The 26621-nt window shown below is 33.4% G+C and overlaps 2 protein-coding genes across 2 annotated transcripts; one reads left to right on the top strand and one right to left on the bottom strand.

Moving 5' to 3' along the window:
• Positions 1-492: 492 nt before the first annotated feature.
• LOC140058932 (methionine--tRNA ligase, cytoplasmic-like) lies at positions 493-15936 on the top strand. Its single transcript, XM_072104725.1, has 16 exons — positions 493-724; positions 4122-4212; positions 4581-4662; positions 5188-5307; positions 5564-5770; positions 6271-6353; positions 7087-7203; positions 7298-7501; positions 7720-7921; positions 8564-8905; positions 9174-9291; positions 10779-10992; positions 11204-11335; positions 12223-12330; positions 12513-12696; positions 13718-15936. The coding sequence occupies exons 1-16, from the start codon at positions 616-618 to the stop codon at positions 13790-13792; spliced, it is 2388 nt and encodes a 795-aa protein (XP_071960826.1). The 5' UTR covers positions 493-615; the 3' UTR covers positions 13793-15936.
• A 2168-nt stretch (positions 15937-18104) lies between these two features.
• Positions 18105-24675, bottom strand: LOC140058484 (S-adenosylmethionine synthase-like). Its single transcript, XM_072104108.1, has 9 exons — positions 24624-24675; positions 23274-23351; positions 22185-22307; positions 21431-21543; positions 20463-20612; positions 20157-20375; positions 19539-19721; positions 18697-18830; positions 18105-18372 (listed from the first exon to the last, which is right to left on the bottom strand). The coding sequence occupies exons 1-9, from the start codon at positions 24673-24675 to the stop codon at positions 18270-18272; spliced, it is 1155 nt and encodes a 384-aa protein (XP_071960209.1). The 3' UTR covers positions 18105-18269.
• Between the last annotated feature and the right edge of the window lie 1946 nt (positions 24676-26621).

Raw genomic sequence — 26621 nt, 5'->3', positions numbered from 1 at the left:
AACTCTAATTTCCTGGTTTAGTATATGGCATACCTGAAACAATTAATGAAAGAACAGGGTTATTAAATGCTATTTACATCACCTTGGAATTTCCAACTGATGACATTTTCAAAACCTACAGTACAATCGCGGAAAAGGAAAAAAAAAACGAATTCGTATAACTAATTTTAGTCTATTAAATAAAACTATACTTTTTAAATAACATTGTTTTCTTCTTATAATATTTCATATTTAATTTCATGTGTTTTTTCATATTATGAATTATATATACATACAGTATATGAATTATTATAAAATATGACCTGCTTAAGTTAAGTGATTCGGATTAAGTTGGTCAACTATTGTTTCTTACTTACAGCTAGATTCTTGTTTTTATACACTATGCTATTAATTTTTAATCTGAAGATAAAAAACAAATGTTTAGGCTGAAAATGAATCGTAGTGTTAATTGTTATCGCGGTGGCTGATGCAAGAGTTGGTAATTGTGGGCGTTCACACACTGATGGCGTATAGACTTATAACCGGCTACGGTGGTATATATGGCAAGCATTCGTGGCTGCGTTTTAAATTCATCGTTTTGCTCGCCATCAAAAACAACGTTTGAAAACATCAAGAATGAATATCTTCTATGACGAAGGCAATCATTTGGCTTTAAAAGCTGCGGTTGCCTTTCATGTAGGTGAATCAAAATTGCATGTAAATTGGAAAACTGTAAAGTCTTCTGGTAAGTTGCTTACTTGCTTACTATCTAGGCTATATAGGCCACAATTGTCAACGTAAACAATGACGTAACTCGGCGTACGTACAGTACGTAACACATAAATGTATACACACTGTACAGTGTGTATGTTTAAAGGAGGTGGAAAAAATAGAATTTTTAGAACTAGTACCATTTTTTTATTATTCTTTATAGACAAAATTAGTCATCATTAAAGTAATTTTTTTAAATTAATGCAATTAATGCAAATGTCAATCACGACCTAAGTAATCAAGGTATTTTATTTTGTTAGGCTTAAAGGCAATTTACACATCAGACGAGCGGTAAATGAAAGTCAAAAACAAATGTGTAATCTATTTTAATTGTATCACCCTTTACACAAAACGCGGAGTCGCGGACGGGCGGTTAAGCAGAAACGAAAGATAATGTGCAAGCAAGCCCCTGTACGCGGTTTTCCGCTTACCGTTACCGCTCCTCTGTGTAAATTGGCCTTTGCTTACAGTTTATCTTTTTATTAACCTGTTCAGTATACTATTTCTATTATTTAGTTTAGATTCTAACTAATATTTTCTGTTTCCATTTTGGTTGGCGATCAGTTAGCGCGCCCCTTTTCCTCATATATTTTTTTCACTGAGAAACACAGTTATGCTAATACAATTTTATTACTAAAGAATGAATAGCTGCGATGTTTGATCTCGTGTATGTTGAGATGTTTGATTTGCATGAATGCTCACGATCGTTTCCTGAACTCCGATTGGTTGTGAATTTTATCGCTTCGAAAAGTAGAAACTATTTGAACTATAGTCAGGTATAATAATACGCATGCGTATAATGGGATGCTTTCGATTTACGTGAATAGACTCGCATAGTAGAAAACATGCTTTAGAGAACATACTGAATAAAAATTACCAAAATAATCATTTATTAACATATTAAATTTCCCCATACTTAAAAAAAAATACGATTGGTCAAATCAAGTCCTTGCGTTCGGTAAAATGTGAGCCAAGCTTAATAATGACGTCATCATATATCATAACATCCTATTGGTCGAAATTGAGCATTTTCCGAGAAAATTCTGTAGAAATAATGCAGAACTGAGGTTCCTAAAGTGGCCCTTTAGACAAGCGTATGATCTCTCTAATCTCTCTCTATCTTATTCACAATACAAATGAAACCTTAAAAAAGACGTTTAAGAAACACCATGTACACTACTTACTTTATTTGATCGTGGCTTTATACAAATCCTACATCCATCAAGCTGAGTTCATATATTTCTCAAGATCACATAAGTATAATTCGTCAAATGACGAATTAAAACTCTAAGTTTTTAATGTTGTTTGTAAAAGTGTGAACATACAGACATACCACAAGGTTTCTAGTTTATTGTTTCTTTTTACGTAGCGCCACCAGCGTTTGATTATTTTTAAAACTGGTAATTCCCACCTTCCATTTACATTCAAGTATGACACGACATGGGTGCTAAAAATGATTTGTAACGATAAGTCCATTCGCTTGATTCAAATTCAATAAAGCTGTTGTTATGTAGGCTACACATGGAGTCTACTTCTTCCGACCAAAATTCAATTTATAATAATTATTATACGTATACACTGGTTTATTAACACAATGACAATTAATTAAAATTGAAAACATTCATCTCCTTCCCAAAATATTTTTGAAATCAAATTTTCGTTTTTCATGAAGGTGAAAAATAAACGTTGAAACTTACCAACGTTTCGTGCGTTAGCATCGCACTTTCTCAAGGTAGTGGTGTCAGCTTGGTTTGCCGACACTATGCCATGATCAGTGTCGGCAAACCAAGCAAACCAAACCAAGACACCACTACCTTGAGAAAGTGCGATGCTAACGGAACGCACGAAACGTTGGTAAGTTTCAACGTTTATTTTTCACCTTCATGAAAAACGAAAATTTGATTTCAAAAAGACAATTAATTATGTAACAAGCTTTTACTGACCTATACGGATAGATGATTTTTTTTTGCAGTTACGCTCACTACAGCGAATAAGTATACTAGTACTATACGTTTTGAATTATTTCAGTATAGATTATTCTTGACCTAAGTGTTCTATCAACTATTACAACATTATTTTCAAAATATTTCCGTTAATACTACGTGAATATTACGTTTATAGCGCTTCACAAACAATATGGTTGGATGACCCTTGCTGTATCGTGCCCCACTATAGTTCAGTGACTTTGCTTTACTTTTCTACGCCGAATAAGTAACTAACGCCCGTATTCTTAAACCGGACTTTAGTCGTAGTTCGAGCTAAAACTAAAAAAATGACGTCATTTTAATTCATAAACCGAACTTCAACTAAATTACCGACTAAATCAGGCCAACCTCGACTAAATCGAGACGGATTTTGATCGATTTTTTAGTCCTAGAGGGGGCAGACTAAATGGTCGACTAAATGGTTTTTAAACGATGTTTATAAAAAAACGTAACAGTCATAGAGTTGTTATATTGGCCAGATATTGAAGAATGAAATATCTATATTTATATTAGCTTAATTAAATATACATTGGTATAAATTATAATAATGAAAATCATCTTTATTTACAACTGTATACAAATTACATTATTTTCTTCGCGCAAGTCCGACTTGAGCTACGTCACGCCATAGCGACAATGGGAGATGCGGCAATTCACCACGCGATGGAATGTTTAGGGGGCCTAGCGCTTTCTTGTCACGCTATGAAGTGCGTGGTTCGTGGCGATCATACTTTGTTGGGGCCTAGAAAATATAAAAGTTACCGTACCGCCATGGTTCCTAAATATATTTTTAAGATTTTATTTGTTGTTAATCAAATATACTTCACTGTTAAATTAATACAGATATTGTTCTAATAATTAACGATTAAAATTATTTTTCATGTATATAGTCTTGATGCGTAAAAAGTGATGTAAGAAATGGAAAGTGATATCAATGCGCAAAATTTTGTCTGCTCCTCAAATACTCTCTTGTCATTGGCCAATGTATAGCCTTTGTTACCCAGACGTGTGCAACTCGACTAAAAGCTCGACTTCATTAAGTCGAACTGCAAACTTCGACTACTTCGTTTTTGAATCGAATTTGAAGTAATAGCTCGAACTACAACTTTTCCAAGTCGAACTTCGAACTACGACTAAAGTCCGGTTTAAGAATACGGGCGTATAACTTCACATAAGCATGACCTCAACAGTAATATATTCGTATGGATGCATGTCATTTGGCTTGCTCTACCGTTCCCCAATGTCCTCTTTAAAAAATGAACTACTGTAGCTTCATCACATGTTTATTGATCAATATCAACTTTAAAAATATGTGTATACATGACATTTGACCCCAGCTAGCTCTACCCTAAACTTTAACACTTGACCTTTTGTCTGCGCACACAGATCAAGTTGCTCCATTTCTGAAGAGTAAGAAGCTCCCTCTCCTGCAATTATCAAATGGTGATTTTATCTTCTCATCAAATGAAATCTGCAGGTAAATATTTGTTTAAAATTAGAAACATGTTTAATAACATATTGTTGAATACGGTCAAATACCATTACATAATTCAATATATTTAATTAATCAACCAGTGAACTAATGATAATGGCAACACTTTCTTCATACAGTTTGAAGTATTCTCTTCCTAATGATAACCAAACATTTCGTTGTTTTCGATTTGCGACGATCGAAGACTGACGACCAAACAATGTCATAATCATTAATTCATTGTGCGCATGCGCAGATATTGGGGCATGTGTCCTCGCTCCCCATCTCAGTTTTTATTGTTTCTAGATACATCGATTGACCTGGCCTAGCTATGTCTAAGGTCATTTTAAATCTCCCTAATGTTGTCTTTCCAGGTATCTTCTTGCCAACTCGGGAAAGGATACAGATGACGCGCAAGTCACAGAGTGGCTGGATTGGGAGTCAACTCAATTACAGGTATCAAAATGAATTAACCAATAAACCCTAAAACAAGAATCCTTATGTTGCCTAAGAATTGTTTCACAATAAATTGATTCTTTTAAAGAAATATGAAATATAGAGGACAACAGAAAATCACTCGTTCGCTTTATTGCAGTCAAGTTAATTTTTACTTCACATCTAATGCATACTTATTTATTTATTCAACTTCTCCCTAACTCTGTTAGTGAAGGATCGGGACCAACACCTCTAAAACGGCCCAGTCCTTATTGCACAGTGGCTGTGTGTGACAGTGGCTGAATATAACTATAATAATTCATGTTTTCTACAAAGCTTACCTACAAAAAGTAAAAATATTAAAAGACATTATTCCATTGTTTTCATTCAAATTGCCCAATTAAAATGAAAAAAAGGAAATCCTAGATTTCTTTGAATTCTTGGCTGGCCGTAGTAGTAATATTTGCTTTGCAACGGATTATTATTATTACTTTCAACATTGTTTTTACAATTTTATGTTTTTATGTTTAATTATCTTTCCTATAGCTTGTTGTAAGTCCTCATCTTGCAATCTCTACATCTAGAAGCAAGACAAATCCAGACTCATTAAAACCTTACTTTGACAAACTCGACCATGCATTGAAAGGGAAACATTTCCTTGTTGGTGTAAGTTGGTTATCTGTCCGTAAACAATCGATTTGTGATTGTTATTGATTAGGCCTATGTGCTGAATTATCAACACGTAAGCTTATAAATATTTTTTTAAAGAACATATATTTATTATTATAATAAAATAATAACAATGTGTATATTGCACTGAAAGTCACTAGTGTCGTGTGGAAAAATGTTTTGTTAGATTCTCACTTTGACCAATCAAATGGCGTTTCTTATAATTTGAATCTAAATTCAAATGTCTTTTCAGTCTGATCTAACAGCAGCAGATATTGTCATCTGGTCGGCGCTGTATCCAGTTATTGCTGAAAATTCCACTATTAAATCTGTCTATTCCAACTTGGCTGCCTGGTTTGATAAGCTATCCCAGAATTCTGCATTCCAGTCTGCTGTTGCTAAGATAACCGGAAACAAAGGTGTGTCAGCGTGCATACAGTCTCTTCAAGCTCAAACTTTGGTATGTTAAGTTGACAGTCAATGTAAACGCTATCATGTTTAGTTAGTCTGAAGTTATAATTAATGGATGGATACAATCGGTTATAGCATTAAAACGCAAACGTCGGGACAACCTCAATCATGCTGTATTTGCTTTTGAAAACACTAATCTACCGCAAAACTAACTTTACTAACTTTGGAATAAACACTGAAGTTTGATATAAAAGAAAAGAAATTTCAAAATGTTTAAGAAATTCTAGGAAAAGACTGGAGATATTATTTCTGATAATGAATTCTGTATTGCTTCTGTCAGCGATATAAACTTTCTTTTCCGTGACGATGTTTTTAATGTTAAAGGGCTTTTCCAAAAAAAAGTTAGAGCAATTAGAGCAGAATACAAAGACAAATAGAACATCTAAATTATTCCTTAGAGAAAAGAAAACTTTTTTTTTTAACAATGTTTTAAAACAGTGTACACTTGGAGCTATAAGTACATGTTATTTTTTAATGATTTTTTTTCAGACTGGTGAAAAAGATTCGATTATTGATGATTGGTTTCATGGTGAAGATAAACTGCCCAAAGATCCTGTGAGAGAAAAGCCAACGTAGGTATCATAATCTAGTCTATAGCCTTGGCTAAAAGGTGTGATGTCATCCTTTTAAAAATGGAGCATCGGTGCTTTTAAAGAGCTTTGGATTTAGTTATGTACAGTTCTACATTTACTACTTCCTTTTCAAAGATCTTTCAGCTTAATTAGAATCGAAGTAATTTTTTTCACGATTACCTTTCACCTAAATGTTGCCAACATCAACGTATGCTCAACTCCGTAATAAAATAAATCCTACGTGTTATCTCAAATTCGAAATTCTTTTCCTTTGAATGCATTTATTATTTTTTTAATTAAAAAAATTGCTTTGGCCAAGCATTTAAATAAATACTATGAGAAGAGTTATTAATATTGTTTTGCAACTTTTAGAACTGCAACATAGACCTAAATTCTTGTAGACAGATATAGATTTAGTTTTTAAAATCTCAAAATGTTGCTTCTCGTCGAAATCTGTTAAGGATCTTTCGCACCTGTTCCTGTACGGTTCCGGTCCGGCGCTGGCAAATCCAATCGAACAACGTCAATGTTTCGTTTTTACGCGGCTCAACGCGCATATTATTGATTAGAGCATAGAGCCACGTGGAGCGTCGTGAAAGTAAAACATTGGCGTTCGATTCGCCGGACAAGAACCGTGCCGGAACAGGTGTGAAAGACCCTTTACATATATTTCTGAATGGTGATTTAATAACTTGTATTGTTGATATCATATTCATATGCATTTTCTTTTTAGCTTGCCCGGGAAAGACCAGCGTAACGTGCTCATCACCAGCGCCCTACCATACGTAAACAACGTACCTCATCTTGGTAACATTATCGGTTGTGTTTTGAGTGCAGACGTTTATGCAAGGTAATATTTTTTAGTCCTTACTATTTTCTTTAGTGTTATTCTCACGTGGTGGAGCATAACGTTTAAAAACTACTACTTCATATTTTCGAATTAGATTCTGCAGACTTCGTGGCTACAATACATTGTACATATGTGGTACTGATGAGTATGGCACGGCAACAGAAACAAAAGCATTGGAAGAGAAACTTACACCGCAACAGATTTGCGACAAGTACTTTAAGTTACACCGTGATGTGTATCAATGGTTTAATATTGGATTTGACTACTTTGGAAGAACCACTACAGAAAAACAAACTGAGTAAGTGTGATCAAAAGTCAAAGGTCATGAATAATACATTTTAATGAAACAGATTCTCTAGCGCAAAACTTAACGAAATGTTAATCATTTAAAATAATATTAATACTAATTAATACAAGCTGAGCAAATGTCATGTGATTATTACAGAACAGTTAAGATAGTTTTAAAATTATTACTTAATTTTAAAATGTTTTTTGTTAACATACCGTATATTCTAGAATTGCGCAAGACATATTTTGGCGTCTTCACAAGCGCAATTTTCTGCTAGAAGATACGGTTGAACAGCTTCTGTGTGAAACATGCAACCGATACCTAGCAGACAGGTTCGTAGAGGGCACTTGTCCATTGTGCAACTATGAAGATGCACGTGGAGACCAATGCGACAAATGCGGAAAACTAATCAATGCCACTGAACTAAAGGTGAGGAAATATTAATATAAATTATAAACAAAACTAAGAATTATTATGTTTAATTTAAGAATCAAATTAAAAACCAAACCACAATCTGACTTTGCTATTGTAGGCCATTTCTAAAGATGTTTAGTTTAAACTTTTCCAACCATTTTAACAGCATTTCAAGTGCTTGTTTTTACTAGACCCTGGCCGGACTTTTGAATTTGCCTTTGACCGACGTCTGTCGCGAACGACAATGTTAGATTAGTCATGGATGAAACTACGCCCGAATGACTGTATAAAGTTGATTGGTCCTATCATTCATCAAAAGGTTCTCTCATCCTGTGCCTGCTGCCTTGACCAGACGAAATGCAGCATAAGCAAATATGTCTGAGATAGATACTAGATACAAGGGCTGATATACGAGTCAGCAGTGCTGGTTTCAAATGCCCGATGGGACCCCATCTTCATTTATTATACAACGCCCGATATTTCAAGTCTCCCACCGAAGCTCTAATCGGCCCCAACCTTACTCAACTTCGTTGATCTGACGATAACCGGTCTTTCAACGTGTTGTGGATGTGGCTGTATTTCCTTTTAACGAGTGTGTTTAGTAAAAATTAATTTACTGAGCATTAAATTCGAAATGCAGATTTGTTTATTTTATAGAAACCACGATGTAAAGTGTGCAATAGTTCTCCTGTTATCAGTTCCTCAAAACACCTGTTTCTCGACTTGCCAAAACTTCAACCAACACTGGAGAAGTTCCTAGACAAGTCTATAAATGAAGGCGACTGGACCCAAAATGCTAAACAAATCACCAACTCTTGGATTCGTGACGGACTGAAGCCCCGGTGTATCACCAGAGATCTGAAATGGGGTACTCCTGTACCTCTTGAAGGGTTTAAGGATAAAGTATTCTATGTTTGGTTTGATGCTCCTATTGGATATCCATCGATCACAGCTAATTATACCGATGATTGGGAGAAATGGTGGAAAAATCCAAAAGAGGTAATTTTCAGTAACTATATCTTGCTAAATAAATAATTTTAAATGTTTATAGCATTATTTTGATATGGCGTGGATAATTAAAAAATAATAAAATAGTCTTTATTCTATTTTTTTTGTATAAGTTTGACTGTACTCTTGTAAATATATAACTTATTTTATTCATCATAAATGTAAGCACGGTGACGTAGACACCATTTTTTGTTTGGCGTACGTCGCAGCAGTAGATGATTCAACTTTGTAAAATATTATATTATAATGTTGTTCTCAGGTCGAACTGTACAATTTCATGGCAAAAGATAATGTCCCGTTCCACAGTGTCATTTTTCCATGCTCCCTACTAGGTACTGATGAAGACTGGACACTCGTCAATAATCTGATTGCCACAGGTAAAGTTGACTACAATGTGTACAAATGAATAACACCATTTCAAATGAATGCTTCTTCAGGCATTCGCAGTCTATCTTCTTCAATTTTCTTCTTAACAAAATATAATGTATGTACACAATTAATGAAAGACACAAATTGCGTAAAAAATAAAATGTTCACAAGATGGTCACGTTGAATGGAAAGATCTTGAATGCATAAGTTTTAACAAAAAGTTCCTTAAAGTCCAACATCGTTAAAGGAAATCTGAAATAATGGTATTAATAATGATCGCATATGTTTTGTGAATTTTTTTGTACAAAACTATAATATAGACTCAATTGAAAATGTTTTAGTCTCAACGATTATAGGCAACGTCTTATGTAAGTCAAAGATGCTCTCCAGGTGGAATGCCACGATTATAGGCAACGTCTTATGTAAGTCAAAGATGCTCTCCAGGTGGAATGCCACGATTATAGGCAACGTCTTATGTAAGTCAAAGATGCTCTCCAGGTGGAATGCCACGATTATAGGCAACGTCTTATGTAAGTCAAAGATGCTCTCCAGGTGGAATGCCACGATTATAGGCAACGTCTTATGTAAGTCAAAGATGCTCTCCAGGTGGAATGCCACGATTATAGGCAACGTCTTATGTAAGTCAAAGATGCTCTCCAGGTGGAATGCCACGATTATAGGCAACGTCTTATGTAAGTCAAAGATGCTCTCCAGGTGGAATGCCACGATTATAGGCAACGTCTTATGTAAGTCAAAGATGCTCTCCGGGTGGAATGCCACGATTATAGGCAACGTCTTATGTAAGTCAAAGATGCTCTCCGGGTGGAATGCCACGATTATAGGCAACGTCTTATGTAAGTCAAAGATGCTCTCCGGGTGGAATGCCACGATTATAGGCAACGTCTTATGTAAGTCAAAGATGCTCTCCGGGTGGAATGCCACGATTATAGGCAACGTCTTATGTAAGTCAAAGATGCTCTCCAGGTGGAATGCCACGATTATAGGCAACGTCTTATGTAAGTCAAAGATGCTCTCCAGGTGGAATGCCACGATTATAGGCAACGTCTTATGTAAGTCAAAGATGCTCTCCAGGTGGAATGCCACGATTATAGGCAACGTCTTATGTAAGTCAAAGATGCTCTCCGGGTGGAATGCCACGATTATAGGCAACGTCTTATGTAAGTCAAAGATGCTCTCCAGGTGGAATGCCACGATTATAGGCAACGTCTTATGTAAGTCAAAGATGCTCTCCAGGTGGAATGCCACGATTATAGGCAACGTCTTATGTAAGTCAAAGATGCTCTCCAGGTGGAATGCCACGATTATAGGCAACGTCTTATGTAAGTCAAAGATGCTCTCCAGGTAGAATTCCATCCTGAGATGAGTATTAGTTTTTATATGTAATTTTACTTTCTATGGACCAGAGATTTCGAAATAAAAGATTGAATGAAAGATTTTAAAAAGACGTACTTTAGCCTTTCTGTTGGTTTTCCAGAGTACCTGAATTACGAAGACGGCAAATTTTCGAAAAGCAGAGGCATCGGTGTTTTCGGTTCCGATGTTTGCAACACTGGCATTCCTCCAGCCATATGGCGTTTTTACCTTCTGTACATTCGTCCAGAATCTCAAGATAGTGCATTCAGCTGGACAGATTTTGTTCTGAAGAATAACACTGAACTGCTAAACAATCTCGGAAACTTTGTGAACAGGTACAGTATGGTATTGTTATTTTTTGTGGTTTTTGTTACTGTACAGTGTGTGTCACTGCTCATAAAATCCATGGCCTAATTAAACTGCCGGCTGTAAACTTGGTATTCACAAGAAGGTTCAAAATCACTCCTTGGTGGAAAGTTCCTTAAAGTGAAAAAATAATCTTCTTTTGGAAAATTTATTCTCTGTTTGTTTTTTGTCGATGCACAGAGGTCTAATATTTCTGGAAAAGAATTTTGACAGTGTCGTCCCAGATATGGTTCTGAGTGATGAGGATAAAAATGTAATTGTCTCGGTCACACAGGAACTTAAGATTTATATTGAGCTTCTAGAAAAAGTCAAGTAAGTACATTCAATAAGTACAGCTAATTAGATACCATATTTCAGAACAGAGATCTTTATACCGTTACTGGTGTTCGTACATATTTTTCCGAAGGACTTTCTCTGAAAGATACGTGAAAGATAGCCGAACTACTTCCTAAATATAACTAAATCTAACTGTCTAAATAATCTCTGACTATGAAGTAAAAAAAGTTAGTCATGGGATTTGAACCCCATACAACCACATGCAAAGCCCATAATCTAATCCATTCGACTTCACAGACGGCTCGACGGAAAGCGTATTAAAAAGTTTATTCAGAGGGCCAACGCAAAGCAGGTGAAACATTATGCATATTCATAATAATGTTCCCTTAAACGCCATCTCTCGGATTTTCAGAGAATGTCTTTGGAAAAAATATTACCGGTGTAAACCCATACCTGAACGACTCAGCCAGTGGTCAACCATGTGCTCAGTATAAAAAACAAGCATAATGAGCTCTGTCATTTGCAGTTGATGATGTCATTACCAACCATGTAGTTGTGGTCGTGACAAACCCATTCATGGAGTGACTGCGCAAAGATCTAAAATACCGCGGCTTCAAGCTATTCAAATATTGTTTCTTCGAAAAAATGTGTAAACTTGCTAAAAACAATCTAAAGCTCTGTCTACAATATCAAACTTTCTGTGACAAAAATAAGTGTTCCCATGGACACGATGACGTCATATCACTACCATAGTTGGGAACATCATACTTTGTCAAACTAGTTTGATAGGGTCTAGATGTACACTGATGTACCTTTGAGTTGTAAAGTAATTATAGTATAAAATACATTTATTCAGTTATATCTATTAATGGTGATAACTCTTTTACATTTTAAATCTGTTTTAATGTTTGGTTTTCCTATAGGATCCGAGATGCACTTCGTCAGATCCTATCTATTTCTCGCATTGGTAACCATCACCTCCAAGCTAACAAGCCTTGGGATCTCATGAAAACTAAGAAAGAAGAAGATAGGCAAGTGAAGCTAACTAAAACGTTTCATATATTATATTTTGTTTATTATTAATATTCAGTTTTTTTTCATATACCGGTAATAGCAGAACATAGGTAAGTAAGAAAGGTTTTAAATTAAGACATTTAATTTCAAACTTATAAATATATGATGAATTTTAATCATCTCAAAATTTGCATTTCAGAGTGAAAGCTGGAACTGTTACAGGTATTGCTGCAAACATTAGCTATCTGATATCTGTTATGTTGCACCCTTACATGCCAAGTGTAAGCCAGACAATACAGGAACAGTTGGCGGCAACCAGCTTCTCGAACTATCTCAGTGAGAAGTTTGTGTGTTACCTTCAACCTGGACATAAAATAGGAAAGGTAGGCTCTTTTTTCAACAGTCATATTTATATACGTGGTATACTGATATCCACAGCAAAGTCATTTTTTCTGTAATTTGCCTTTGGATTACATACTTATACTATTATACACAGCTATTGTCTGCCTTATTTTCTTACTTTTGCTGGCGAAGGATTGGTGTTATCCAAAGCCTGGAATTTTTTTTTATAACTTACTTTACTTTTTGATTTAGTCTTTTGCTTAAAGATGTATTGTCCCTTTGACTACTACTACTAAATTTTTTTTTTTTTTGATTTTGATTTATATTTAGATTATCTCTAGGTCTACCACATGGATTAAATGTTGTGCAATATTTTTCTCCCTAACATCAAAATATCCATCCCATCGTCCGTTGTTCTACTCCTCACAGAGAGACTTTATTTGTATGCCACTAGTCTTAAAATGTAAACATTACTTTGGAAAATAAAATGCCACTACTAAAATTGTTGGTTTTCTTGACCTAGATAATGAAAACAATTAAATTACAATATAATTTGGAAAACAAAAATTGATTAAAACAAGTTGTATATGTATAATTTCTTTGCCCTTCTCTGACGTAATTTGTATTTTATATTATTATTATTATTATATTAAGTACATTCAGGCTGGCATTATTTTTATCCTATGCAATTAAGGCAAAATCATGAAAAATTCATTACCTTAATTATTTTCTATTATAAAGAATTGCAACACAACTGATATATACTTCCTAAATATACTAAACCTAACCTTCTAAATATTCTCTCTCAACTATTAAACAAAAACATGTTTTTTCACAAATTATTAAAATCTCTCTGAACGCTTATATAGCGCCTCTATAATGTCATACTTATTCTAATGAATTATTCATGACTTCTGCCTTAATTGCGTAGGAAAAAAATAATGCCAGCGGGTACTGCACCAACATATGACCAATTACTCAATACCCTGACGTAAGCTACTTCACAGTAGTTACAAACAAAAATAGGTTCCGAATCAAAGTAAACATTTTTTTTTATTTCAGCCATCACCTCTGTTTAGCAAAATAGATGCAACACAGGCAGAAAAGTTAAAAGAGAGGTTTGCAGGGAAACAGTAGCAGTTGGTGATTAAGACTCCAAACAAAATGTATCCTTATATTTAATAAAAGACATATTATTGTTTTCTCTACAGTTAAAAAGAAGACCAAATTATTTTGCTGTTTGGTTGGGTTTTGAAACAATAAAATAATTAAATAAAATAATCAAAAATAAAGATTTAGTAATAAATGACATGTTAGTAATAGTGTCTTTTTAGGTTGTTAACCCAACCAACCTTTCATATTGATTCTGCTGTACGTTTTATTATTAAGTAATCGGCCACCAAACATTGATTACACATTTATTATAGGTGATACTATACAAACGATTTGTGAGCAAGATTCTTGTCACAATTTGTTTTTATATATTAACATTTTCACGTTCACTATAATAGACTGATTAAGCATAAACATTTACGAATAATTTCATCAACGTTAATTTTCTATTCGCATTAATTTTTTTTCGGCAATTAGTACGATATTTTGTTAAATTCTTTATTTCTTTGTTGATTATTTCTCAAATAAGATTTCAGTTAATGGACCACCATTTTACCACTATTTTACATAAACTTTATACAATGGTATATCATATTTCAAATATCATTTTAACGTGAATTTTTGTTTACTTACCTTCAACTAAAACATCGTGTTTAGCTATAAATTGAATAGTAAGTTTATTAAATGGACAATAAAGTATATATGACTATGACTATGACTATTACAAATAGTCCGTATTGATTCGGTAAACAATAAGTTTAGTCTTGGTTAACTTTAAGCACTATTGTATAAATAAACCATAGTATATCATACACCGATTATTGCGCACGTATTTTAACGTAATGTTCGTTTACTGTAGCTTTAACTAAAACATCCTGTTAAATTATAAATAAATATTAAGTTTAAGTACAAATAGTCCGTACTAAGCCTGTGAACGATACTTTTAGTTGTATTAAATTCACTGAAGCATAGCCTTCAGATGTTTAGTATACTCTCACCTGCTGCTGCTGCTCTAGACTGTACAAATAGGACATGATTAGATGCTTGAAGTGGGCAGGTAGGAGACTGAATGTTCTCCGACGAAGTAGACTTATTGTGTAATATAATATGTTGTTTGTTTACTTTTTTTAGTCGTTTGGTAAGTTTTTATTGTACTGCTTGATATTTCTCTATGTCTATGCACACACTTAGATAAGGTACAAGTATACTATAAACAAATAATGTTGTATAGTGATTAGGCCTATAGATCGTTTTACTAATACACTTTGTGATGTTATCGTGTTACACTTGACTGCATTTATTACACTTTAAAATTGTGTTTAGATCTTAAATATGTATTTTGAACCCACTTTTTCCACACATTTAGCCTTAAACATGTTTAGAAGTGAAACATGTTTAGGTTCTAAACACATTCTAAACATGTAGTCTGTATCCAACTCAACACATCAGTTACGTATTGATTGTTAAGCAATATTGTGGAGCAATATGAAGACAAGTTTAGGTTTTAAACGTGTTTAATTTGCCATGTGTGGAGCTCATGTGTGGAGCTTTTTTCTGCCACAGTAAAATCGTATGCACGCAACGCTAAACACATACCTAAACATTTTGACTGCTAAACATGTGGAGTAATTGAACATAATATTGACATTAGTCAAGTGGAGGAAAACAACATGTAGCTATAAACACGTTTAGCTTTTAAACACGCTAAACATGTAACTCGTGTCTAAAAGCTAAACGTGTGGAAAAAGTGGGTACAAAATAGGTGTTTAAGATCTAAACACTATTTTTACAGTGTAGGTTTAAAATGTTGTTAGTCACTTTGCCTTTTCAAAACAATAAAACACATAACAGCTTACTGATGATGAGGTAAAACCTATGTGCAAGAGGTATTTTTTAGGGGAAACAAATTGTTAGTGCTGTCTTTTGCGAATTATTGAGTAAGGGAGTTTATACCTCTAGCACTTATAGTAAAATGTCGACCATTTTAAAACCCCTTATCATACTGATGTCGAGAAAAGTCGACAACGGCAAGCAACAAAAAGTCGCTTAGACATAGGTAAAGATATACAGATACTTCAATACGTTCCAAGTCCTCTAGCGTTTGGAAAATAAAAATATTAGGTCAAAGTGTAATTAATTTGCTTTAAAAATATGGAAACCATGCGATTTTTGCCATTTGAAATATATTTCATAAATATCATTTGAAAAACAGATTTTAAATGTTTTAAGTTGTTGTGATGCTTGCACAACTACATGGAACCCGTTAATGAAATGTGTCTATAGCCAATTATTCGAAAATTTTCTGTACTAATAGTACAAGGATTTTTGTCAGATAATGGCAAAAAAATTGACTTTCTAAAATAATTTTCCATTTACTATAGTAGAGGATTTTTTTTCGGAAAATTGCCAAAATAATGAATTTCTAAAATATGTTAAGGTAACCAGTTATATAAGAGGGTAGAAATTTGGCCATTTTTCGAAAAATTCCCTGTACTAAAGTACAAGGATTTTTGTTGGATAATGGCCAACATTTTTATTTTCAAAAATATATACGCAGAACACATTATGTGATTCTGCGCATGTCATTATATAGTAGCGAGTTTTGTCAAAATAAGAGGGTCGAAATTTTGCCAATTTTTCAAATATTCCATGTACTATAATATTACAGTGTCTTTTTCGGAAATGGCTAAACAATTTTCTTTCTAAAATATGCTGAGGTAACATGCGCAGAACACATTATGTAAGTCTGCGCATGTGATTATATAGTAGCGACTTATGTCAAAAAAATAAGAGGGTCGACATTTTGCCAATTTTCGAATTATTCCATGTACTATAGTACAGGGTCTTTTTCGGGAAATGGCAAAAAAATACTTTCTAAAATATGGGTAACATGCGCAGAACACATTATGTAAGTCTGCGCATGTGATTATATAGTAACGAATTATATCCAAAAAAAAGAGGGTCGAAATTTTGCCAATTTTCGAAATATTCCATGTACTATAGTACACGGTCTTTTTCGGGAAATGGCAAAAAAATACTTTTTTAAATATGCTTAGGTAACATGCGCAGAACACATTATGTAATTCTGCGAATAGTAGCCAATCAAGTAAAAACATACTGAGGGTCGAAATTTGACCATTTTCCAAAAACTAAAGTACAGGAATTTTCCAAAATATGGCTTAGGCCTACTAAAATGTGTTGAGGTAACATGCGCAGAAGACATTATGTGATTATGCGCATGTCAATTACGATATAGTAGCCAGTTATGTAAAAAAAATAATGAGGTTCGAAATGTGGCTATTTTCTGAAATATTTCTGTACGGGTACTATTTTTACAGGAATTTTTTTTTCTGAAAATGGCCAAAATATTGTCTCTCTAAAATTATTATATTGAGGTAACATGCGCAAATCACATTATGTGATTCACATGCATGACAAGTTTCTATAAAAACAATTTGTAAGAAATACACATTTTGAAAAACCACCATGTTGGTTTCGTCTTAAGACCACTGTACTTTTGTTTTGTGCCCTTCTAAATTACCATAGGGCTACTTTCATTTTTATTTAATTATATCAAAAAAGAGAAAACATAACAAAATTAAAATATAATGTTGATACACTTCTTTTTACGTTTGAAAACAATTTATTTACTTTCAAAAAACCATTATAATTTTATTTGTGGTTATTATTTTATTAATTAGTTATGTCGAAATTGTAAGTGATTCGATTAACAAAATAATATATTAATACAATCATTTCTTAAGTTTTCTTTTCTCATTTATACATTGGTCATATTGATTTGTTTTAAGAAAATTGTAAACAGACGGCTACAATTATTATATCCAGTCATAATAAACCGTTAGGGGCGCTAATGTGTCTATGTTTTTTTTTCAACTTTAAAACATGTTGCTAAAAATGTCAAAATTAATTATAAAGTTAGTAAGAAGTTATGGTCCTAATTTAACTTTTTGTTTATATTTTAGCCTAGTAGCGTGGTGCTAGATTATGGAATACTCTAAAAAAAACCAATGCAAAATGCCACAAATGTAAAATACTTATTATTGGTGTAATGTAATTAAGGTTTCCGTTTATATATTTTGTTCTCTCATTTGTTATTTTTAAATTTGTAATTTATTACTGTATGTTGATCACAGCCTTGTAGAAGAACACCTTTATGGTGACACAAGCTTAAAATAAAGTATCTATTATTATTACTATTACTTATATATTACTTAAAATATAAAAAAAATATAATAACAATTAAATAGAAATTTTAACTTGTCTTATTAATACTATATAATTTATAGTATCTTTATTATTATTGAATATATTATTACTAAATATTGTTTTTCTTTTGTTGTAAATTATTAAAGTAAATTTAGTTTTATCTATACGGTAGTATATGTACTAACATAAATGTGCTATTTCCTGACCACTCTTGTTTTCTGTTTACATTTGCATCTGCACAAACATATTGTTTTACTATGTAGCTGAATTAAATTTATAATTTCAGTTTTTTTGGTTTTTCCCAGGTAAATTCAGACCTTCCAAAATGGCCAAATGACGCAGTCTTTTCATAAATTGGCTTTCGTAGATCCAGCTCCCTAAAGAGATAATATTATACAAATAAAAAAATTGGTAGAATCTTTTCATGAATTTAAATAAATTTTTGATTGTTCAACGAAAAAAAAAAAAAAAGTTAATTTAAACAAAAAAAAATCAATTAGCACGTTGCTTCCATCTTTTATAAATGTCAAAGGTTAGACGAGAGGTGCAGTCACAAAACTGCTCTCCTATTAATAGTCGCAGAATAAGACAGTCAAAGACCCAAAATTATAGGTTGGCGTTCGACCTATTAAAAAAAAACTCTTGGATTGAACCGAAAACTGAACGTCACGTGAAAAAATATATTACTTTATTTGACTTACCTGATTATCACACCAGGTCGAAGGTCAAAATTGTCATTGACAATCTTGAGCAGTTCTTTTTTACTTTTTCCAGACGTCTCGTAGTCCCATACCGTGACAGATAGCGGTTCAGCGATTCCAATGGCATATGCCACCTATAAAACGAATTCAAACATTTTTATCAGAAAATTCGTCTGTAGTGTTTTAGAGAACAAAATAACCAATAATTATCACATTCAAAGAAGATAAGTATTGAATAAATGCGATAGTTTTAACATTTGACCTGAACGACAGATTGTTGAGTTGTGATTAGGAATTAATTAACATCTTAAACTAGCAGTAATCGGATGACCCCTTTTATACAGATTTGTCTAATTTTGTTCCACAGCCAAACATCTACCGATAATTAACAAAAAATTAATCGATAATTAACCGATAAATTCCCGTGGAAACGAGGTTTAACCGAATCCGCTTTAGAAAAAATAACCAATATCTCATTCAAATCAAATAAATATTGAATAAATGCGATAAATTTAACATTTGACCTGAACGAAACATTGGTGCGTTGTGACTGTTTTTCGGTAATATCTGCAGATTTTGTAATAATTATCTTATTGACGTGAAAATTAACCGATAATTTAAATTATCTCAACACACCCTTATGGAAAAGTGTTACTGCTGTAACGAATGGTTGAAAGGAGATGTTATTACACGTTTTTTAATTGTTTTCAATTGTAATGATATATTGTATATTCTGTATATCTAAATATATCTAATATTTTTATATATTTTGTTTCAATTTGTATAAATGCCATCTATAAATTGCAAAATACAAGATCAACAAGATGATTGGGAAACATTACCTGCACAAGAGCTCTTTTGCACACTTTTCCAGCTACTAAAGATTTAGCAACCCATCGTGCGGCATATGCAGCAGAACGATCAACCTTGGTGACATCTTTGCCTGAGAATGCACCACCACCGTGAGCTCCCCATCCACCGTAAGTGTCTACTATGATCTTGCGTCCAGTTAGGCCTGCATCTCCCTATAAATTATATAAATCTCAATTATAAATGGTTTGTAAATATTTGGACTCAGAATTAATTGTCGTTAAATTCACTCGTGAATAGTCTTAGTTGCCATCAAACCATCTAGGAGAAAGAAATAAACACTTTTGGTCGCATACAAAAGCGAGTCGTATTAAAAAATCTTTTGTAATTATTGTGTGGTGACGTTGGCTCTACATTCGTTACGCTTGAATAATATTTCTGAATGACGTAATGCATAGCAGGCATATATAAGATAAAGTATCCCTACTCAGTTGGTTCACTATGCCTTCGGTTGCCAGAAATGTGTAAGTAAAAGTACCAATGAATTTAGATAATGCCGTTAGAAAATGATTTACCGACATAACAGTAATAATTGAAGGTGTTCAGAAAAACATAAAACAGTTTACACATACTGTACAACATATAATTACCTTTGGACCACCGATAACAAAACTTCCAGAGGGATTGAAGTGGTAAATTGTTTTCTTATCACGGTACTTGGCTGGAATAACAGCAGGAATTACAATCTCTGCTAGGTCCTTCTTTATTTGATCTTGACCTACGCTGTCACTATGCTGAGTTGAGATGAGTACGGTGTGTACGCGTAGTGGAATACAACATCCATCAACTATTTTGTATTCTATAGTGACCTATGAAAAAAGCTTTAGTGAGGAAATGAGAGTTGTTGTAGCTAATCAGGATTTCACAAAAGTGATTATACAAAAACAAAATTATACCTGGCTTTTGCAATCTGGTCTGAGGTACGACATTTTACCGTTTTCTTTTCTCCTTTCTTCAGCTAACTTCTTTGTCAGACCATGAGCCAGAACTACTGTCAATGGCATTAGTTCTTCAGTTTCATTGGTGGCATAACCGAACATAAGTCCCTATTATTTAAACAGTAATATTAATTTAAACAAAAACAACAATAAAAGTCATTTTGTGGTATACTCCTGGTGGTATACTGTATGAGAGCCTAGAATTTTTAATTAATCTAAATCAACAGATAAGTATTATATAGGTATAAACATATGATTCAAAGAGCTTGTTTTAAATTTATGCTTTAAAAATGTTAATTTCATTTTTATATGTTGTAATGAACTTGTATCTGTTAATATTTATTAATTGATATTTTAATATTGTAAATTCAACAATATTTACTTTGTTGCAATAAAGAATTTGAATTGTATTTTACTTCTAAAACAAACGCCAGGCTAATGATCGGGAGCTTGATTCCCACCTCATAATTAATTGTGAAATACAGTGTTTTCAATAATGAACAATGTCAGAGAAGGCAAAACATTTGACTTTACTCATATTTCCCACGTAAAAGTATTTGTGTAGCAGGAAATTAAATTCTTGAGAGCATTTTGACCTCCCGTCACGCTGCATTGCTTGTTCAATCCGAAATGTCATGGTTTGTCTACAGACAATTGGCCTAAGACGACGCTAGGCTAAGTTTAGTGCTTTCGCTCTTTCTGCGGGTAAAATCAAGTATTGCAGGCGACGATTGTACACAGTCTGTAGGAGGTTTTTTGTTACCCAATGAGAAGCGTTCTAATAAGTAATGCTGATGACATGGTACATTTCGAAACTTTATTACAATCGCTTTTAAATGTTTGTTGGTTGGTTACTTCATGAAGCCCAAACTTGTAATCATGGTTGTGCCATATTGTGTGCTACCTTTCTACAGCAGTACGCCTACCTGATCACCAGCACCTATGTCTTCCTCCTTTTTGTCGATGTGGACAGCAGCGGCAATCTCGGGAGCTTGTTCTTCCAATGCGATAAGAACATTGCAAGTTTCGCTGTCAAAACCTAACAAAAGAAATACAATAATGTTTATTGGATAAAAGTTTATTGTTGGCAACAATATGTTTATATTCGTTGAATTCATATATTTATTTCAAATTAAATTAGAGAGGGCAACCATTCCAGCTGAACCCGTAGGTCAACTGATATCTAGGGGCCCTCTTTACACTATACCTAGCTAAACATTGTGCTTTTTTCATACCACGTTTTTTTATTGAACAAAAAACTCACGTACATATCCACTAAGACTTTGTATTATAAACATTTGCAAAATAAACAATACAAAAGGGAAACTCAGTTATCTAAATATTATGATCATGTAGTCAAAGAAAATAGAAGTATTTCATTTAACTATGGGTATAATTTTGGAATATAACCGATATAACATGTGTGCCATATTACATATTTCAGTTTTGTGGCAAAAGTAATAAAATTAATTAATTTAACTTTCGATTTGCGACGACCGACGACCGATGTAGGTCAAGCCAATTGATGTGCCGTCGGTCGTCGTCTGAACCTAAACAACTTGGTGTCGATGTAAATAGCCAGGACACATGTTCCAATATATATCCGCATGCGCACAATTAATTGACATGACGTAATTTAGTCGTCACAAATCAAAAATTCTCTTTCATGGAGTTAATTACCTTTAGAGGAATCATCGTAGCCAATTCTCTTGATGGTATTCCTGATAACTTTCTGATAATCAACGTTTGCCTTTGATGTAATCTCTCCAGCTACAAGGATCAGGCCGGTCTTAGAGACCGATTCTAATCATAAATGATAAACAAAACAAAATTGTATGGCAAACTAGACTTTAAAAACTACATAAACAAGTTATAATATCACCCTAGTCGTCTATGAGCTAAATTATAACAGCAAATGATCTTCACATGTATCTATTATACTACTATTATTATTGTCTATTATAATATTTAGCATAATTTCTACAGACTTTCTTTGTCGATGCATGTATAATGTGTTAGTTATACAAAATAATGAATGTTTATGATTTGGATGGTGAGAATATTTCATAAGTGGACAAATGGACTTCTCTATTTTTAACGAGGTGCGAGCCGAGTTGAAATTAGATAAATCTACTTTCCATTCAACGAATATACAAAACATTCATTATTTGTTTTATAACACACCTACTTCTATTTCATGTATAGATCGTAAATCATTGACGAATGCTAAGCCGGGAAGCTAAGACATTAAAAAAGGCCATACTCCAACTTTAGACGCGGAGTAGAACAGTTATAAACAGCGCGCATAAAAATCAGTCAACAACGTCGCGTAACAATACTTCTCAAAATGTTTACATAAAGCTGAACGTGCATTAGCGCCGTATATTATCACCATCCATCAGATATCACTCTTTTTTATTAGATAGGACTAATTCTAAATGAAACGTGATGTGTAATTGACCAATCATATTATTATTTTGCATGTTTTTAAATTTCATTATTTTTCTTAACTATTTCTTCTCAATATAATTTCTATGGATCTTCACATTAAAGCTTAATTTATACAATGATTGTATTATTATTTTATAAATATTCTAATATATATATCTACAAAAAGAATTTGTGGTTAAGTGAAATACATATTACATACTACAATACTATAACAATATCATCAAATGTCAATGAGCTTTGTGGTTAGAAACATAGTTATACGTAGCCTATGTTCATTCAACTGGTCGTTAGGAAAGTTTGAGTATTTTCTACACTTACCACATGCTACCTTAGCATATGGATCCTGAGCAAGATGAGCATCTAGCACAGCATCACTTACTTGATCACATAGTTTATCTAGAAGGAAAAAAACAAGCTGTCAACTTCTACGTTTGAGCAAGGCAATCTAACTACATGATGCTGAGCTCTGTTAGATCAATGGTTTCATCTTGCGACACGGTCAGTTCTCCTTCCTAATTCTTAACAGAAACCGGAGAATAATGTACTGTAACCACAACTAGTATGAATTTGTCGCAGCCAATCAGAAGATCAAAGGACTGTTGTAAGTTCATATATTGGCAAGGCGAGCTTAGTTGATAGATTGGTTTGGGAGATAGTTTACATAGAAAATGGGTATATAAGCCTTAATGTCTCTCTACACTATTAATTCAGGGAATTTTAACGTTCGTCGATAAATATTTGTTGTAATTTTTATTTTAAATTTTAATAGTATTTTAACATTGCCATTTGCAATTTGAAGTATGTTGTCTTTGTTGTTTTATTGTCTTAATTATGTCAGGCAAAACAAAATTGTCATTTTAAAATTGACCAATAAAATGTCTTGAATCTTGAATCAAACGTGACATTTCACTCTTCCCTGATTACATTTTTATGTGAAAAAAAAAAGTAATGTGCTCAATTGACACATTTTTTTGGTCAAACTAGTTTGATTGATTAACAGTAGGAGACATAAACACACCAACATCGTTGCATTTAATTGACTGTAATAAAATATATGACTTTTTGTTCACATAATGTTAACAAGCTATAAAATACATTGTATGGTAATTTACTTTTTTAACACAATATTAACTTTACTATTTAACATTACGTTTTGCAGAGGATCGGGTGGAGAAGGTTGAGTACGGGTTTTTGTTTTTTAATGATCAAAGAGCAATGGCGAATCTATGATTTTGAAATAGGGGAGGCGAAGAAGGAATCATGGCATATCAATTGTAAAATAAATACAATTAAACAAGTGTTCTATCTTTTGCATAATATTTTTCAAAATTGATCAAGTGACAACTGTATAAAGGAAAATCATTTAACAGTCCTGAATTATGATAACCTAAAAGGGCCAATTTTGGTTTGAATAAATAGAGCACTGTTGTTAGAAAACAAAACATGACGTAACAACATATGTAATAACATGTAGGACAGGTAAACATAAGTTAATAAAACGATATTTACTGACCAACGTCATAGTATTATGACCTACGTGCCCCATCGCAAGAGTAAAGGTATAAGTCACGTGAAATGACGTACTTCCGTGACTTTGTTGCCAAGCAAACATCTCTGACTATGTATGACAGATTAAAATGAAGGGTCATATAAAAAAAGTACACTTACCTGGATGGCCTTCTCCTACTGATTCTGATGTAAAAAGAAATGTTTCAGACATTGTTCTACGGTAGACCTACTCTTGACAATTTGTTTAATCGGGTTTACAAGTAAAAAAGTGTGAAGAAAGTACTGAGAAATTTAGGTTTATATACAATTATCATGCTGGTGGCCACACCTTTTTCATAGCTCATTGCCTATGTAAACATTGTTAAAACCACCGTGATTGGCCGGCTACTTTTCATTGTTTAGAAACACCAAATCACCATCAACGTCAATTCAAATACCAACTCATTTTTTTTAAGGCACGTGAGTCAATTAACCAATTTCCATGTTTAAACTATGGACCGGTAAATGTGATTTTGTCGATAAATAAAGTAAACAGTTCCAGACAAAGCGTTAACAGGAAGAATAACACCGCTATACATTCTTTTGATCTAAAAATATACATCTGATCTGATACTACTGTATTCTGTTCTCCTTTAGAAAACCCCCTCTATAAATCAAATGTATTATAATAATTGAAAAAATATTGACATGCGCCTATTCTAATAATAATATTAATAATATTAATAATAATAACATCTTTATTTTAAAATGGAGGCTCGTTCCCAACAAAATGTGATGTATAAAAGAAAAACAATTACAGTATCACAACTATCAGTGATGACAAATTATACATTAAACGAAGAAGAAATGTATTTATATTAAGGGATTACTGTAAAAGAGTTAAGAGTTAGTATCTATAGTGAGAGAGTTTGTCTGTTTGTCTGTTTGTTCGTTATACAAAATTTTGTTACTGCACATAATCTTACATATGGGGTATCAAAATGACCGCAATTGTACCGGGAATGTTCTAAGCTATATTTCAACATCATCCGCCACCTAGGATCCAAGTTAGGGACCAAAATGTGGTCAAAACCCCCACTTTCGATGTTTGTTCGTTATAAAAATGTCTGTGTCTGCACGTAACCATACGTATGGGGTATCAAAATGATGGCAATTGTACCCGGAAGGTTTTAAACTACATTTAAAAAAATTCCCCCGACTCCTGGGGTTTTTGTGGAATGGGTGGGGGGGGGGGGGTGGTTGTGTGGTGGTTTGTGATGTCATTTTTGCTAGGGCTCGGGGTTGTAGGCTATCGAATTGTAAAATTATACTACAAAAGTTTTACAGTATTTGAATTATCCTCAGCAAGGCGTTTGGGGAAATATAGATATAGCTATACATATTTCATTCATTAAACAATATGACACCTATTCAATTACACATTTAGCAAAGTACTTTAACCATATCCAGCTATTTGTTGGTCTCTTGGATTGCCTCATTACAGACATCCATACCTGTGTGAACATACACATGTTGTTTACTGTTACTGTGTTCAACTACATCACCAATCCTCCAAGGAAAAAAACGTACATTGTGGGAGAGTGGGGTTGGGAGATAGGGTTTGGGAGTTTGGTTTCAGGAGAGAGTGGGGATTTTGCTTACACCAGAATTGTGGTTGGAAACTTTTAAAGTATTTAATCATCCCTGGGAAGCGGATGGGAGTTTGGGGTGGGGATGTACATCTAGGCCTATCACCATGACCGAAACTGTATTTGGAATGTTTTAAACTACATTTGAAAACTGCCACTGAGGGATTATGGGTTGGGAGTGATAATAATATAAATTGTACTGGAACCGGCTTCAACAGATCACCCAGTGTATCTGGCGTGTGTTTTTTGTAGAGGGAGGAGGAGCGAAAATACTAGCGTTATGAAGTAGCCTATATGATTGGATTGTACTAGGAAAAGTTACTAAATTTGAACTGTCCAGGGGAGGAGTTAAGGTTTGTTGATGGTGGCTGGGGTGGTGAAAGGAGAAAGAAGGCTGGGTGCCCGCAGTATCTAAATTACAAATTTTAATTATCAGCCAATATGACACCTATTCATTTACACAATTTACAACGTACTACAACCATTATTAGACCCATCGTAGTTATGAATACTCCTCTCAATTCGAAGC

This window comes from Antedon mediterranea, chromosome 9, assembly GCF_964355755.1.
Source record: "Antedon mediterranea chromosome 9, ecAntMedi1.1, whole genome shotgun sequence".
In the NCBI taxonomy this organism is placed as follows: domain Eukaryota; kingdom Metazoa; phylum Echinodermata; class Crinoidea; order Comatulida; family Antedonidae; genus Antedon; species Antedon mediterranea.
Note: the sequence above shows the minus strand (reverse complement) of the source record. Positions and strands in the feature narration are given on the sequence as shown.